Consider the following 13619-nt stretch of genomic DNA (forward strand, 5'->3'; position numbering starts at 1 on the left):
TACTAAGACGTCTATCAAGTAGCCTGTAAAATTTCAGATCAATCGGAGCTATGAAACTCTCTCTACTGCCCTGCAAAGTTTGCAAAACAGTTTTTGGACACAATACAAACAACCGAATGGTTAACCCATCAAAACAAAGTAAAAAGTTTCCAAATTTTTACTGGAGATTCCTGACAGATCCTACTTGTTCCTGTAAAACTTTTAGAGCAATTTGAGTTCTACAACCTCTCCTTATAGGCTGGTGTTCCAGATATTAAGTGTTTGCAACACTGCAGAAACACACTGGAAACACTCTACTATTTAGGAGGTCAAAACAAATCTAAAACTCGTCAAATTTTTACTACAAACTCCTGACTTAGGATAGATACTTCTGTAAAAATTATAGAATTTTTAGAACTCCCTAAGTAACCTTACTCGTCTGTTTTTCAAGAACATATGGTGTGAAAACTGAAATGTAACACTGTAAAGATTGTATTTTTTTCACAAGGTAAACAAACTTTGAAAAATCTGAAAATATTCCAGTAAATCAACAATACATTAAATATTATGTTTGAAAATTTTCAGAATTTTCGAAAATTTAGAAATACTTTCACCGTAGTGTTTTTCTCTTTGAATCCGCAGCCCCTATGCCTAAAATAGTGAACAGTTCCGAAAATTCAAGAAATAAAAATGAAAAATTAAAAGGGTGGGTGGGTAGAGAATGGTGAATTGCCCCTTGGATTCAAGCAATTGAATTCTTGTCTTGAACGAGATTAAGATGGCAGCGGCGCCATTTGATAACCGTAAAAATAATAGAATCCAAAATATTAATGTTAACAACACTAATACGTAATCCTACCGTTCTTACGTTTAAATCAATTCTTCTTACTCTCAAAACATAATCATGCAATATAATGAGTAAGGATTCGTTCCACTCTTAACTGCCTAGACTTAAATTGAATTCAACTAATCAAACCCAAAAGAAACAATGGTGAGAGTAATGATTTGATGTGAAATTTCTATACTACCATTCCCAACACAAGAACAATAATAAGAACATGTCATTATGGAATAAGTAATTAACTTTATAAATCTAAAAGAACAATAATTTAATACTGAATTTAAGGCAAGAATAAAAACTAATTAATTAATCTAAAACTAGATCTAGAACTAAGGTTTAATGGCTACTTTTCTTCTCCTAACCTAATTTATTTTCTAACCTAACTATCTACCTTTAACAAAGAGTCAAACTTTTGTTTTTATACTTTCAGATCCAAAAATCGTGCATGGGCTTGGAGCCATATTTTGGGCCGGAAAATCGGGCCCAAAACCCAATTCTTTCAGTCCGAAAAGGGCTTTTCAGCTGGATTTGGCTTCAACAGACATTTCGTCTACTTTTTCTCTTCTGATTAGGTCAAGGCTTAGACCATTGGAAATCTCTTTCCGAGCCGGTCGTTTTGACATAAAGTAGGCCAAATTCCGAGGTCTGAGTCCAAAGATACGGCCTTCGGAAGTTCTGTTGACTTTGTGTGCTATTTCTGCCCGCGTCGACTTTTCAACTTTTGACTGGGCTTTACAAAGGCTTTGTCTTCTTGAATCTTGGCCTTTAATCACGGAACTCCTTAGCAACTAACCTTTGCTCCTTTATCTCGCTAAAGTGGCACATTTCTGTACATAATGGACTTTGAAGCCTGAAATGCATAAAAACACGTAATCAGTATTAACTCTTAATTATTACTCACATAATTGGTCTAAAAGTATGATGGTTAAGGGGTTAAAACTACAGTTTTGGGCTCTTATCAACAGGCAAACCTAGTTATCCCTATTTAAGTCTAAACATGTTAACCTCTACAGAAATATTTCCAAAGGAAAGAGTCATTTATCCATCTAGACAATTGATTTGGGCATTGACAGTTGCCAAGAAAGGACGTCTTAAGATGATAGGAACAGAGTCATGAGCAACTTCTGTGTTAAGAAAAACGAAATCAACCGGGTAGTAAAAATCCTAAACTTTAACTAGAGTGTTTTCAACTACGCCTTTGGGATACTTAATAGAACGATCGGCTAATTGTTAAGTCATTTTGGTTGGTTTAAGTTCATGGAGACCTAATTGTTTATATAAATAAAAGGGGAGTAAGTTAACACTCGCCCCTAGGTCTAATAGTGTAGTTGTTATGAAGTTATCGCCCAAGGTGTATTGTACAGTAGGACGACTAGGGTCCTTGTACTTAACAATTCTGTTATGTTCAGATAAAGATGGATATTGTTTAGTTAAGAAGGCTTCTTTGGGTATGTTAGTTTTCCTCTTCGTGGTGCACAACTTTTTTAGAAATTTAGCGTGTCCATGTAGACTTTTTATAGCATCTAGAAAAGGTAGGTTTATAGTCAGATTTTTAAAAACTTCCCTAATCTCATCAAAATTCTCGTCCTTTTTAGACACAACTAGTTTATGGGGAAACAGTGGTTTTTCTCTATACTTAGCATAAAGGTCAACAATAGTATTAACCTTGTCTTTATCTTTTGCTACTTTCCAACTAGGTTTCCATATTGGAACCTCTACAGGTATAGGATCATCAATTTCTATTATTGGGTCTTGTAAAGTTTTCCCTTTTGTTTGTGTTTTAACTGTTACTTCTACAGTTGTAGGGTCTTCAATTTCTATGATAGTATTTGGTATGGTTTCATTCTTAGTTTGCGGGTGATCTTTAGGCATAGTCACTTGGTTATCAACTACCTTACCCGAGGGAAGGGTAGTGACTACCTGTAGGCCGGTCCCCTTGGTTTATATTACCATTACTCTGAATACTGTTTACTTCGAAAGCAGTGTTTGTTGACTTAGGATTAGGCATTGCTTGACCTGAAAACACGCCTTGTTGGTTATTATTTTGGTTAAGAGACAAATCAATAACCTTTTGGCACAAAGACTGCATCATTTGCATCTTTTGTTGTAGCATGTTAGAGTTTTGATCATGCTGATCTTTCATAAATCTGGAGTTTTATTTATTTTGTTCCTTCATCAAGTTGGAGTTTTGTTACATAATTTGATTTTGATGTTGCAGCAAAGTTACTACTACGTCCTCTGTAAATGGTTTAATTGGTGGAGTGGTCATAGGAGGAGTGACTTGAACTAAGAGGCTTGTTGAGCGTTCCTGTCTTGATGTTGATAGTTCTGGGGCCTGGGCACTAAACCTCTGTTATGGTCACCTAAATCTCCTTGTCCTAGATGTTGGTTAAATTGGTGGAAGTCTGTAGTGGGCCTAACATTTTGATTATTAAAACTTGGAGGTGTAGCTTGTTGTAGTTGATTATAATTAGTGTTTTGCCTCCATTGTGTGTTACGGTCGTTATTAAAAGTGCAGACATTGTCTGGCTGTGGTTGTGGATGTTCATGGACAAGAGCACAATAGAAGTTAGAATGCTCAGGACTAAAACAGAAATTACAACAAGGAGAGTTGATGTTCATGACAGGAGTGGGTTTCACTTCTTGTTTATGTACAGAGAGGGCATCAACCTTTCGAGTGAGGGTTTCAATTAAAGTTCTAAGTTCACGATCTTGTTTTACCTCAAACATACTGGTTGCCTTAACTATTGAAGAAGAAGTATTGGAGCGGGGGTAATCGTTACCTCCCCAGTTGTTACTTTTCTTGGATTGGTTATCTAAGAAGTTATATGCATTTGTGGCTCATTTACTTAAGAAATTACCGCCGTTCATGATGTCTAAAGTCTCCTTATGGTGTTGGGATAGGCCTTTGAAAAAGGCACGAACTAGTGTCTTTACCAAGATTATAATGGGGACATTATACTAGAAGATCAGTGAAACGATTCCAAGCCTCAAAAAAGGATTCTTGAGGCTTTTGGCAAAGAAGTGAATATTTTGAAGCATTTCGTCAGTCTTCTGTGGTGGGTAGAATTGTTCCATAAATAATTCAACTAGTTTTTCCCATGTGTCGACAGAGTTCGGCTTTTGTGATGTTAGCCAAGCAGCCTTTTTGTCAACTAGGGTGAAAGGAAACACCCTGACTTTATTTGTTTAGGTCTTATGTTAGGACGATGAAATGTAGTAAGAACTTGTTGTATCCTACGTAAGTACTGATAAGGCTTCTCATGGTCTAAGCCATGGAAAACAGGTACATAATAAATATATTGGGGGATTCTAAAATCTCCTGTAGTGTCTACAAGAATGATGCAGGACTCAAGTTCATCGTTTAAAGCCTTATAAAAATCAGAGAGGGGTCTATCTGCTATTTCTTCACCCACTACTACAGATGTAGTTGTGGTGGGTGTAGGTGGTGTGTGTGTGTGTGCTGATATGTGAATTTCTAGATAGGTGATTATTTTTGCATCTACGATAAACTAATAAGGCAAGTTTATGCGTATCAAATCTTAATCTCATGCAAGTTTTAAGTCTAATAGCCGATTCCTAATAAGCATGCAAAAAATTAGGCTCATTATTACTTGAAATAGAATCCTCTCACAGTAGATGCGAGGATGTAAAGATGTGTTACCTGGAGCGTCCTTGCTACGCGTATAAATAGTGCTTTCAACAGCCTTAAAGCACGTCTATTCTACTAAAAACCTTTCAAATCAACGGCTAGGCCATTTAAAAATTGAAGGAGGTTATCCGTGCGTGCACGTTCCTTAATTAGATAACCCCAATTCTTTGAGTTTTCTAGACACCATAAAATATGATTTTTTTTTATGCAATTACTAGAGTGGTTGGGCATACTAGTACTGTACTGTACTCGTGAGGTAATATTGTACTAATTGTAAAAAATTTAATTTAATCTACTTAAACTAGGGTATGGGCGCGCTTATGAATAAGCTAATGGTGGCACAGGGGCACTTTGGTACTTTTTTTTGTTAAATTTAAAAGAGCGCGGGGCGCACTCTAGACAAGCAAAACAAGGGCGCGAGCGCGCTCTCAAGTAAAAATAGGAGTTTGAACTTTTTAAGGTCAAGTCACGAGGATGCACTAAAACAGTAGCAAATTTTTTTTGGAAAATCGTGAACAGTGAAAACAGTGAACAATTTTGTGAATTCTAAACGTGCGATACGAAAGGAAACAAGATGGCTGTAGTGGTAGTATCGGGGGCCCAAAGAGTCAAGGAGAGGATGCACCCGAGTTAGCGGAAGATAGTATACCGCGGCGTATGGGATAGAAGCTAGGTCACGTGGTCGCAGTACGGAAACCCTACACGCGTAGAGAATGGGACCGCGAGATGGGGGGACAGGTGGAGGGCTCGGATGGAGAAAGGAGAAGGATATAAAGAGAAAGTGAGGAGAAGGGAAAGGGGGAGGCCATCAAGAGAAAGAGAGGGGGATAGGGTCCAAAGGAGAGAGGGCGAGAGAAGAAAGAGAAGGAACTGTAACAAGGGTGGAGTGGGACTGTAGCAAGTGTCAGGGGATTAAGGGGTCAGTTCTTGTAACATAAAAAGAGTTGTAACATTTGGCGCCGTCTGTGGGGACAAACGAGAAATGGCACCAAAGAAGGCGGTGGGTAGACCTCGGAAAGCAAGAGTCATAGAGCAGATGCCAGAAGCGGCGGTGGAAGAAGGGGAAGAGCGAGGGGAAGGAAGGGGAGAAGAAGAAATTCAACTTATGCGGGAGGAGATTGAAAGGTTGAGGGAAGAAAATGAGGGGCTGAGGAGAGAAAGAGAAAGGAGTGAGGAGGAGTCCGGGGATGAGACGAGGGAGGAATCGGAGAACGAAAGGGTGGAAGAGGAGGAGGAACAGGGTCCGACTCTGGTAGACAACCCGGTGACAGGGCTGACCATGGAGCAAGTTCAACAAATGATTAACAACGACCGGGAGGCGAATCTGCTGCAAACGAAAGTCCAGACGGGCGCGGCCAGCCAGGTGGTGGCGGGACTGAACCGCAACCCGCTGGCAGACGCGATATGGACTTCTGAGGTGCCAAAACGTTTCAATCAGCCAAGGTTTGAGAGATATGACGGAACGGGAGACCCGGCAGATCACATTCATCATTTTCGACAACAGATGCCTCTCTGGCAAGAGGCCAAGTACGACGGTCTGCGGTGTATGATGTTCCCGGCCAGTCTTAAAGGAGGGGCTTCCGACTGGTACTATCGGTTGCCGTCAAGGAGCATAACCAATTTCCAAGGGTTGGAGCAAGCCTTTGTGGATCACTTTATACATCAGAAGCGGAGGGTGGTAGACATCGCGGCCTTATTCAACGTCAGACAAAGGTCCGCCGAATCTGTCAGGGAGTACCTGTGTCGCTTCAAGGCAGAAACACTCAAAGTGGAAAATCTGGATGAGAGGACGGCGGTGATAGTGTTCGAGAGAGGGCTGCGGCGCAGTGCAGTGATACATCGATCCGTGGCAAAAGAATGAGATTAAGACATTGCACGAGCTCTATATCAGCGGCGTGTAGAAAGTATATCGATATGAGGACACTATGCAGAAGGACTCGAAGAGGGGAGCTAAGGCAGTTATAGCGGTAGAAAAAGGGAGGGAGCGCGGAAGACAGAGCGAGAAGACAGAGGAGGGGAAAGGTATCGCGCAAGACACCGCGGCTAGAGAGGGGGAGAGAAGTGGCACGTAGAGAGAGCGGAGGAGAGAAAGCCATACCGCGAGGTGGAGCAAGTGCCCCTGGCGAGACCGTTGAGCGAGATACTGCCGTTGATAAAGAATGTGCCGGGATATGAAGGTCCGCGAACATTTCCTGCCGAAATGCCTAATAAACCCTACTGCGAATATCACCAGGTACACAATCATGGAACAAACGACTGCTATGCTTTAAAATGGTTGGTCCAGAGGTTAGTTGAGAAAGGAGTGATGAGGGAGTTTGTAGCGGAACCTCAGAACAGGGAGCCGGTGCCCAATGCGGGGAGAATATTGGGAACCATAAACGTTATCTTCAGTGGGGAGGCGCTGAGCCACAATGACCACCGGGATAAGGTCCGGAGGACAGCGAGCATCCAACAAGTTAATGAGTCCCAACGAGGGCAGAGTTACGGCACGGGAATGAGGAAAGGGGAAGAGGGGATTACCTTCTCCAATGCGGATCTCCGAACTGTGGATACTCCGCATGAAGATGCGCTAGTCATCACGGTGGCAATGGGTAATTATGTGGTCAAAAGAGTCCTGATTGACTGTGGCAGCGCCGTGGATTTGCTGTTTAAGGGAGCTCTAGAGGAGATGGGGATGGACCCGGGGCAACTGAGGCCCCCGCGGACCAGTCTTGTATGGGTTCAATGGGAGTGTCACGGAGCCTATGGGGGAACTCTTGTTGCCAGTGACAGCGGGGCCGGTGACGGTGTTTTCGAGGTTTATGGTGGTGGACTCCCAATCCCAGTACAACGCGATCCTAGGAAGGAGATGGATACATGAGATGAGAGCGGTGCCCTCGACTTATTATCAGGTCATACGTTTCCCTACCCCTATGGGAACATACGAGGTCCGTGGAGATCAGGTGGCCGCCAAGAACAGCCACCAGAACACAATTAAGAGGATGTCCCGGGAGCCGGGGCATGGGTCGGCGAACCCGAGGAAGAGGGCGGCATAGCAATTACAGTGTGGGGCCGTGGAGGGGGCTGAAGAGTCCGCGAAGGTTCCAAAGACTTTGGATGAAACAGAAGTTGTGGATCTGGGAGAGGGCGGAGAGGGGAAGTTGACGTCGATTGGATCGAGGCTGTCAAGCGAGTGGAAGGCCAAGTTGATGCAATGTTTGGCGGAGAACAAGGACGTGTTCGCATGGGGAATAGAGGATGTTACGGGCTTGGATCCGGGATTCGCATGTCATCGCCTACATATGAGGGAGGACGCGAAGCCGGTGAGACAGAAGATGAGGGGAATGAGGGCTAAATACGCGGAAGGGATCCGGGAAGAGGTTGCTAGACTAAAGAATGCCGGGATCATAAGAGAGGTGGAGTTCACGGAGTGGCTGTCCCAAAGAAAAATGGAAGGGTGCGGATGTGTGTCGACTTCACGGACGTAAACCTGGAATGTCCGAAGGATAGTTATCCTATGCCGCGAGTGGACGAATTGGTAGACAGGACGGCGGGCTTCAGAATATTCTCATTTATGGATGCGTCCATGGGATACAACCAGGTCGCGATGTACGGGCCTGATCAGGAGAAGACCTCATTTGTGGTGGAAGGGGGCACATACTGCTATACGAGGATGCCATTCGGATTGAAAAATGCAGGGGCTACGTTCCAGCGGTTGGGAGAGAAAATGTTCGAGGGCAAGATCCGGCGGGGCATCGAGATATACATCGATGATATGGTGGAGAAAAGCATGTCAGAATTAGAGCACCTGGAGGGGTTGAGGGAGACGTTCCAGATACTGCGGGCCCACAACCTGAAACTTAACCCGGAGAAATGCACATTTGGAGTCACCACGGGGAAATTTCTGGGATACATCGTGACGCAGCGGGGAATAGAGGCAAACCCCGAACAGATAAGGTCGCTGGTGGAAATGCCGTCGCCACAGACAGTGAAGGAGGTGCAACGGTTGGCAGGAAGAGTCGCAGCTCTCAACAGGTTTATCTCAAAGTCATCCGACAAATGTAGGCCGCTGTATCGACTGCTGAGGAACACCACGGACTTCAGATGGACAGCGAAGTGCGAAGAGGCGTTCCGGGGGCTTAAGAGTTATTTAGAAGAGACACCGTTGCTGTCGCGGCCCGAAGTGGGAGAGAAGCTGTTTTTATACTTGGGGGTCACAGATTACGCCATCAGCTCAGTCCTCGTTCGGGTAGTAGATAAAATAGAAAAAGACACAGTGTACTTCGAGCAAAACCTTATTGGGCCTTGAGACTAGGTATAGTCGAGTAGAAATGCATACAGCCCTTGTATTCTCGGCCACCCGCGAGGCCATATTTCGAAGCTCACGCGTGTCGTGGTGACTAACCCGCCTCAAGCGGGGCTCGAGGGCTGAAAAATCGGGGAGGATGCTGAAATGGGCGTAATGCTTAGCTCATCACGAGATTCGGTTATCAAGTCGGGACAATGAGAAAGCTCGGCGGCGGAATTCTTGGCGGAGTTCCCCGCAGAGGGGATCCAACATGGGGGAGGAGATGGTTTTGGAGCCCGAGGGGAGAGGAGGAACTGGATTGTCCGAACCCACGGGATGCAAGGAATGGATGGAGGGTGTTCTTGGACGGATCAGCCACGGATCTTGAGCGGCGGAATAAAGCGGTAATCGGGTCACTCCGGAGAACAATAGGTTGGAGCAAACAATGAGATTGGGCTTTGCAGCATCAAATAACGAGGCGGAGTATGAAGCTGTGATCGCGGGCATGAGAATGGCAGTAGAATTGGGCGTGAGGGAGCTCACCGTATACTCCGACTCCAATTTGGTGGTATGCCAGGCGAATGGAGGGTTCGCGGCTCGATGTCCTAGAATGGCAAGGTATTTGGGGGTCCTGCGGGCTTGGGCCTCGAAGTTCAACCAAATCCGATTCATCCATCTGAACCGTGGGGAGAACCGCCACGCCGATGCTCTGGCTTACGTAGCCGCCGCCATACCAGGATCTGAGGAAAGGACAATTGAGATAAGGAAATTGAGCAAACCGAGTACCGAGGACAAGTTAGAGGTAATGATCACGACGGAGGGTGATGATGGATGGATGGGTCCGCTCAAACAGGTCTTGGAGGGGATTGAGGTGAAAGACCCTAAAGAAAGGCGTAGATTGGAACAGGCGTCGCGGAGGTACACACTGATTAGAGGAGAATTATATAGAAGGAACTTCAACGGGCCTCTATTGAAATGTTTGGGGCCAAAGCTGGCTCAAGAGGTGCTCAGTGAGCTTCACGAGGGGGACTGCGGGAGCCATTCCGCGGGCCGTACAACGGTACACCGATTGTTGACGCAGGGTTACTTTTGGCCGCATATGAAAAGAGACGCTGTGGAGTTCTCCAGGAAGTGTGAGAAATGTCAAAGATTCTCTCAGCTGATATGGGCCCCAGCTGAGCCGCTGCACTGTGTATCAAGTCCGTGGCCCTTTGCAATGTGGGCCCTCGACATAGTGGGGCCGCTGCCAATGTCCCGCGGAAAGAGGAGATTTCTGTTGGTCGCAACAGACTACTTTACGAAGTGGATTGAGGCCATCCCCTTGCAAGTGGTAAAGGAAGCCCAAGTAATTAAGTTCTTGTGGGAGAACATCATTTGTCGTTTCGGATTGCCGTATGCTATCGTTGCAGATAATGGAGCGCAGTTCACGGGGGCGAGAGTTAAGAGCTTTCTGCAGGCCTATCATGTGAAGCAGGGGTTTTCGGCCCCATACAACCCCGAGGGCAATGGGCAAGCGGAGTCCTCCAACAAGACCATCCTAAACAACCTCAAGAGAAAGTTGGAAAGCAAGAAAGGATCCTGGGCCGACGAGCTCAACCATGTATTATGGGCATACCGAACCACGCCGCGGACTACTACAATGGAGACCCCCTTTTCTTTAGCATATGGTGTTGAGGCCGTGATACCAACAGAACTGGTGGCAGCTACTACTAGGACTGCGGCCATCGAGGACGGCTCAAACTGGGGCATCTTAGCCAGAGATATGAATCTGGCTGAAGAGAGAAGAGACACCGCGCGCATCCGACTAGAAGAGTACCATCGCCGCCTCCAACGACAATACAACAAGAGGGTGAAGCCGAGGAGCTTTAAGGTGGGAGGCAGACCGGCATCGAGGCGAGTAACCCCAACACCAAGAAGGTGGCGAGGGCAAAGGCGGGTCCAACACAGGAGGGACCTTATGTAGTGATTGAGGTGGGAGGCTCAGGCCACTACAGGTTGCAAACCGTGGAGGGAAGAGTTGTTGAAAAACCTTGGAATGTACGGTTGTTAAAAAAGTTTCATGAGTAAATGTAATGGGGAGTGGATGTAAACCACATGAGCTAGTTGTACATATATAAAACTTTAGCACTTTTGAGGTGGTTAAGGTTGCGTGAAATGTTACTGCCTTCAGAGTAGAGGGAACGGAAGGAGAGAGCCTTTCGAGGACGAGAAGTCCGAAACTCCGTCGGGGCAAAAAGAGTGTCCCCGACGGGTGCGAGATCTCAGGAGAGCCGGGGCGAAGGGAGTCGCCCCGGACCCGAGATGAGGTGCCGGCAAGGGGAGGCGAAGAGGCCTCCTCGACCGCGGACAAGGGGTCCGACATGAGCACAGGTCCAGGGCGTTGTCCCGACCTGAACCGGGGCAAAGGGAGCGAGGCTCCCAGCCAGACTGGTGAAGATGAGGATAGAGGATCCTTACCATTAAAATCATGCAAATATCGGATACCGCCAAGAACACGTGGGATTTACAAAAACAAAATATTCGACATATCTATAATCAGTTAACCTCAATCGGGGAGAGTAAAAATGAAACAAAAGTTAACAGAGATACTACACAGAGTAACAAAGAAGCCTGGCTAGGGCACAAAACAGGCCATTTCAAGCAACACACTCTTAAACACTCTCCTGAATCACTGACTCCGCGGCTTCCTCGAGGGCGGCGTCAGCAGCAGCATCTAACACCCCGGCCACTATCACAGCGGCATCATCTGCAGCGGGATCAGATGCCGGCAGGGGCTCCGCCACCACCGAGGGTGGGGCCGCGGTCGGGGCTTCCGGGAGAAGTCGCCCCTCTTTGACAAGCCGCTCGTGCTCCTCCTTAATCTTTTTGGCCACCCTCTTGTCGGCCTGAGCACGAAAGTGATCCTGGAGCTCATCCATATGTCCGTCTTTGCTTGAGGCGCCGCCCGGTTCCGCTGGTGCTTCGAGAGGGAGGCGGGCAGCAGCGGTATCTTTGGGCCAAGGGTTTCCGGCCCGACTACTCAGGCGGTCATTAACCTTATCCATATATGCCAGGTGGGCGGCCTCAGCAGTCTTCAGCTCGTCCTGGGCCCTGAGCTTCTCCATCTCCGTAGCCTCATTCTTTTGCTCCAGGCGGGCCACGTCGCCGTCCAGCTGGTCGATCCGGGCCCTCGCCCCAAAAAGGCCCCGGATCATATAAGAGATGTCCAGGCTCATCTGAAAAGAAACAACAGAGGTTAGAGCATTCAAAGGGGAGGAAGGGAAAGACAAAGTACAATAGAGAGAGTACCTTCTCCCAGCCAGTGTAGAAGGAGGTCCGGTGAGAGTCGAACGTCCCTCCGTCAGCATAGGCCATGTCCCTGGGGAGATGAGACCCATAGAACAGAGACGAGGCCACGGCCGCGTTATCCAAGGCCGAGTCGCGGATATTGAGAGTGCGGTTCCGGACCTTGAAGGTGGGGCAGAAGGTGGGAATGGGCTCAGAGCCCCCTCTATCAGAGCGGGGGGTAACTTCCTTCCCAGGCCGCTGCTCAGCGCGAGGGGGAGCAGCAGGGGAGTCCGCGGACTGTTGGGTGGGGTTCTCTTCAGATACAGACGTCCGCGGACGCTTGGAAGTCGGAGGAGGGGGGGAGGGAGCGGCAGTTGGGGGAACGACAGGAGTGACACCCTCGTCATCGGAGTCGCTGTCAAAAAGCTTGCGCTTGTGGGCACCCATGTCGGAATGAGGGGACGAAGCGGAAAGCGAATGAGGGGAAGAGTATTGGTCTTCCCAAGAGGTCAGAGATCGGTAAGGGTGTGGGTCAGCGGAATGAGGGGGGAGACGGAGGATGACTGAGGGGGGCGGCGAGTTGATCGGTGTCGGGGAGAAGCTTTCTTGGTGGGGGGCTCTTCTTTTTGGGAGGAGGTGAATCCCGAGGTTTCCTCTTTTGGGTGGTGGGGGGGTAAAAGGGGAACGGTATTTCCCAATAAACTTCAGCTGGGGGTCGGAGAGGAGGGGAGTGGCAGTGACAGGGTCAATTCCTAATACCGCAGCCTGGGCCGGTCCCAAGTCGCGAATCTTCTTGAACGTGGTGGAAAAGAAATTATCGTAGGGCTGCGACTTAGAGTCCGGGCGCCAACCTGAAAAAGAAAGCAGTCAAAAAGTCAGAAGGGGGAGCAAAGAAAATCTACACCAAGGGATTAGTAAAGAGGCAAACTCACCGCTGGGGAGAAAGGCCAGATGATTAAGGCTCAAGTTGGGAGGGAGATCCGCGGAGAGGAAGTTCCCGGAGATGTAAAGGGGGTAATGATGCCACAACTTGTCCGAGGAGGTGACACGGAGTATAAAGTGTTGTTTCCTAGGTCGAACACAGAAGGAGTGGTATCCCACGCTAACATCCTTGGTGCTCTTTTTTATATAAAAATGGGCGGTCATGTCGCGGACTGTTATTTTGGGGACTTCTGACCGGTTATAGTGGTTCGCGGCAAACATAACCCTCCAGAAGTTGCCGATGCCTTGGCAAGGAGGGATGTTGAAGTGATTGCATACCTCGACGTCGAGACGGGTAAGGGGCAAACGGAGGCCGGCTACAATCTGCCCCACCGTGGCAACTAGACAGCCCGGCTTATAGGGAACCAGGTGAGGGTAGTAGGTTAGGGCAGGGACATGCTCCAGTATGACGTCAGCAGGTATGCCATAGGCCGCCTTGACAGCCTCGAGATTAGGTCGGCGGCTGCGGGGTGGGGCCTGAGGAAGGGCAAAGGGGCGCCCGGAAGTGGAAGGAGCCCCGATCTGATCGGTGTGAGGGGGGGAGGCGGCACCACGGGACGGGGAGGAGGATGAGGTGTCGGATCTGAGAGCCGACATCGAGGTCAGGGGAGAAGGTAAACAGACAAGACCAG

At 47.6% G+C, this 13619-nt stretch overlaps 1 protein-coding gene across 1 annotated transcript; it reads left to right on the forward strand.

The window, feature by feature from the left end:
- The first annotated feature begins 6672 nt into the window (after positions 1–6672).
- On the forward strand, positions 6673–7332 carry LOC147510516 (uncharacterized). The gene has a single exon (XM_086598163.1). The coding sequence runs from the start codon at positions 6673–6675 to the stop codon at positions 7330–7332; it is 660 nt and encodes a 219-aa protein (XP_086454289.1).
- The last annotated feature ends 6287 nt before the right edge of the window (positions 7333–13619 follow it).

Source organism: Coptis chinensis, chromosome 3 (assembly GCF_015680905.1).
Source record: "Coptis chinensis isolate HL-2020 chromosome 3, ASM1568090v1, whole genome shotgun sequence".
NCBI classification, from domain to species: Eukaryota; Viridiplantae; Streptophyta; class Magnoliopsida; order Ranunculales; family Ranunculaceae; genus Coptis; species Coptis chinensis.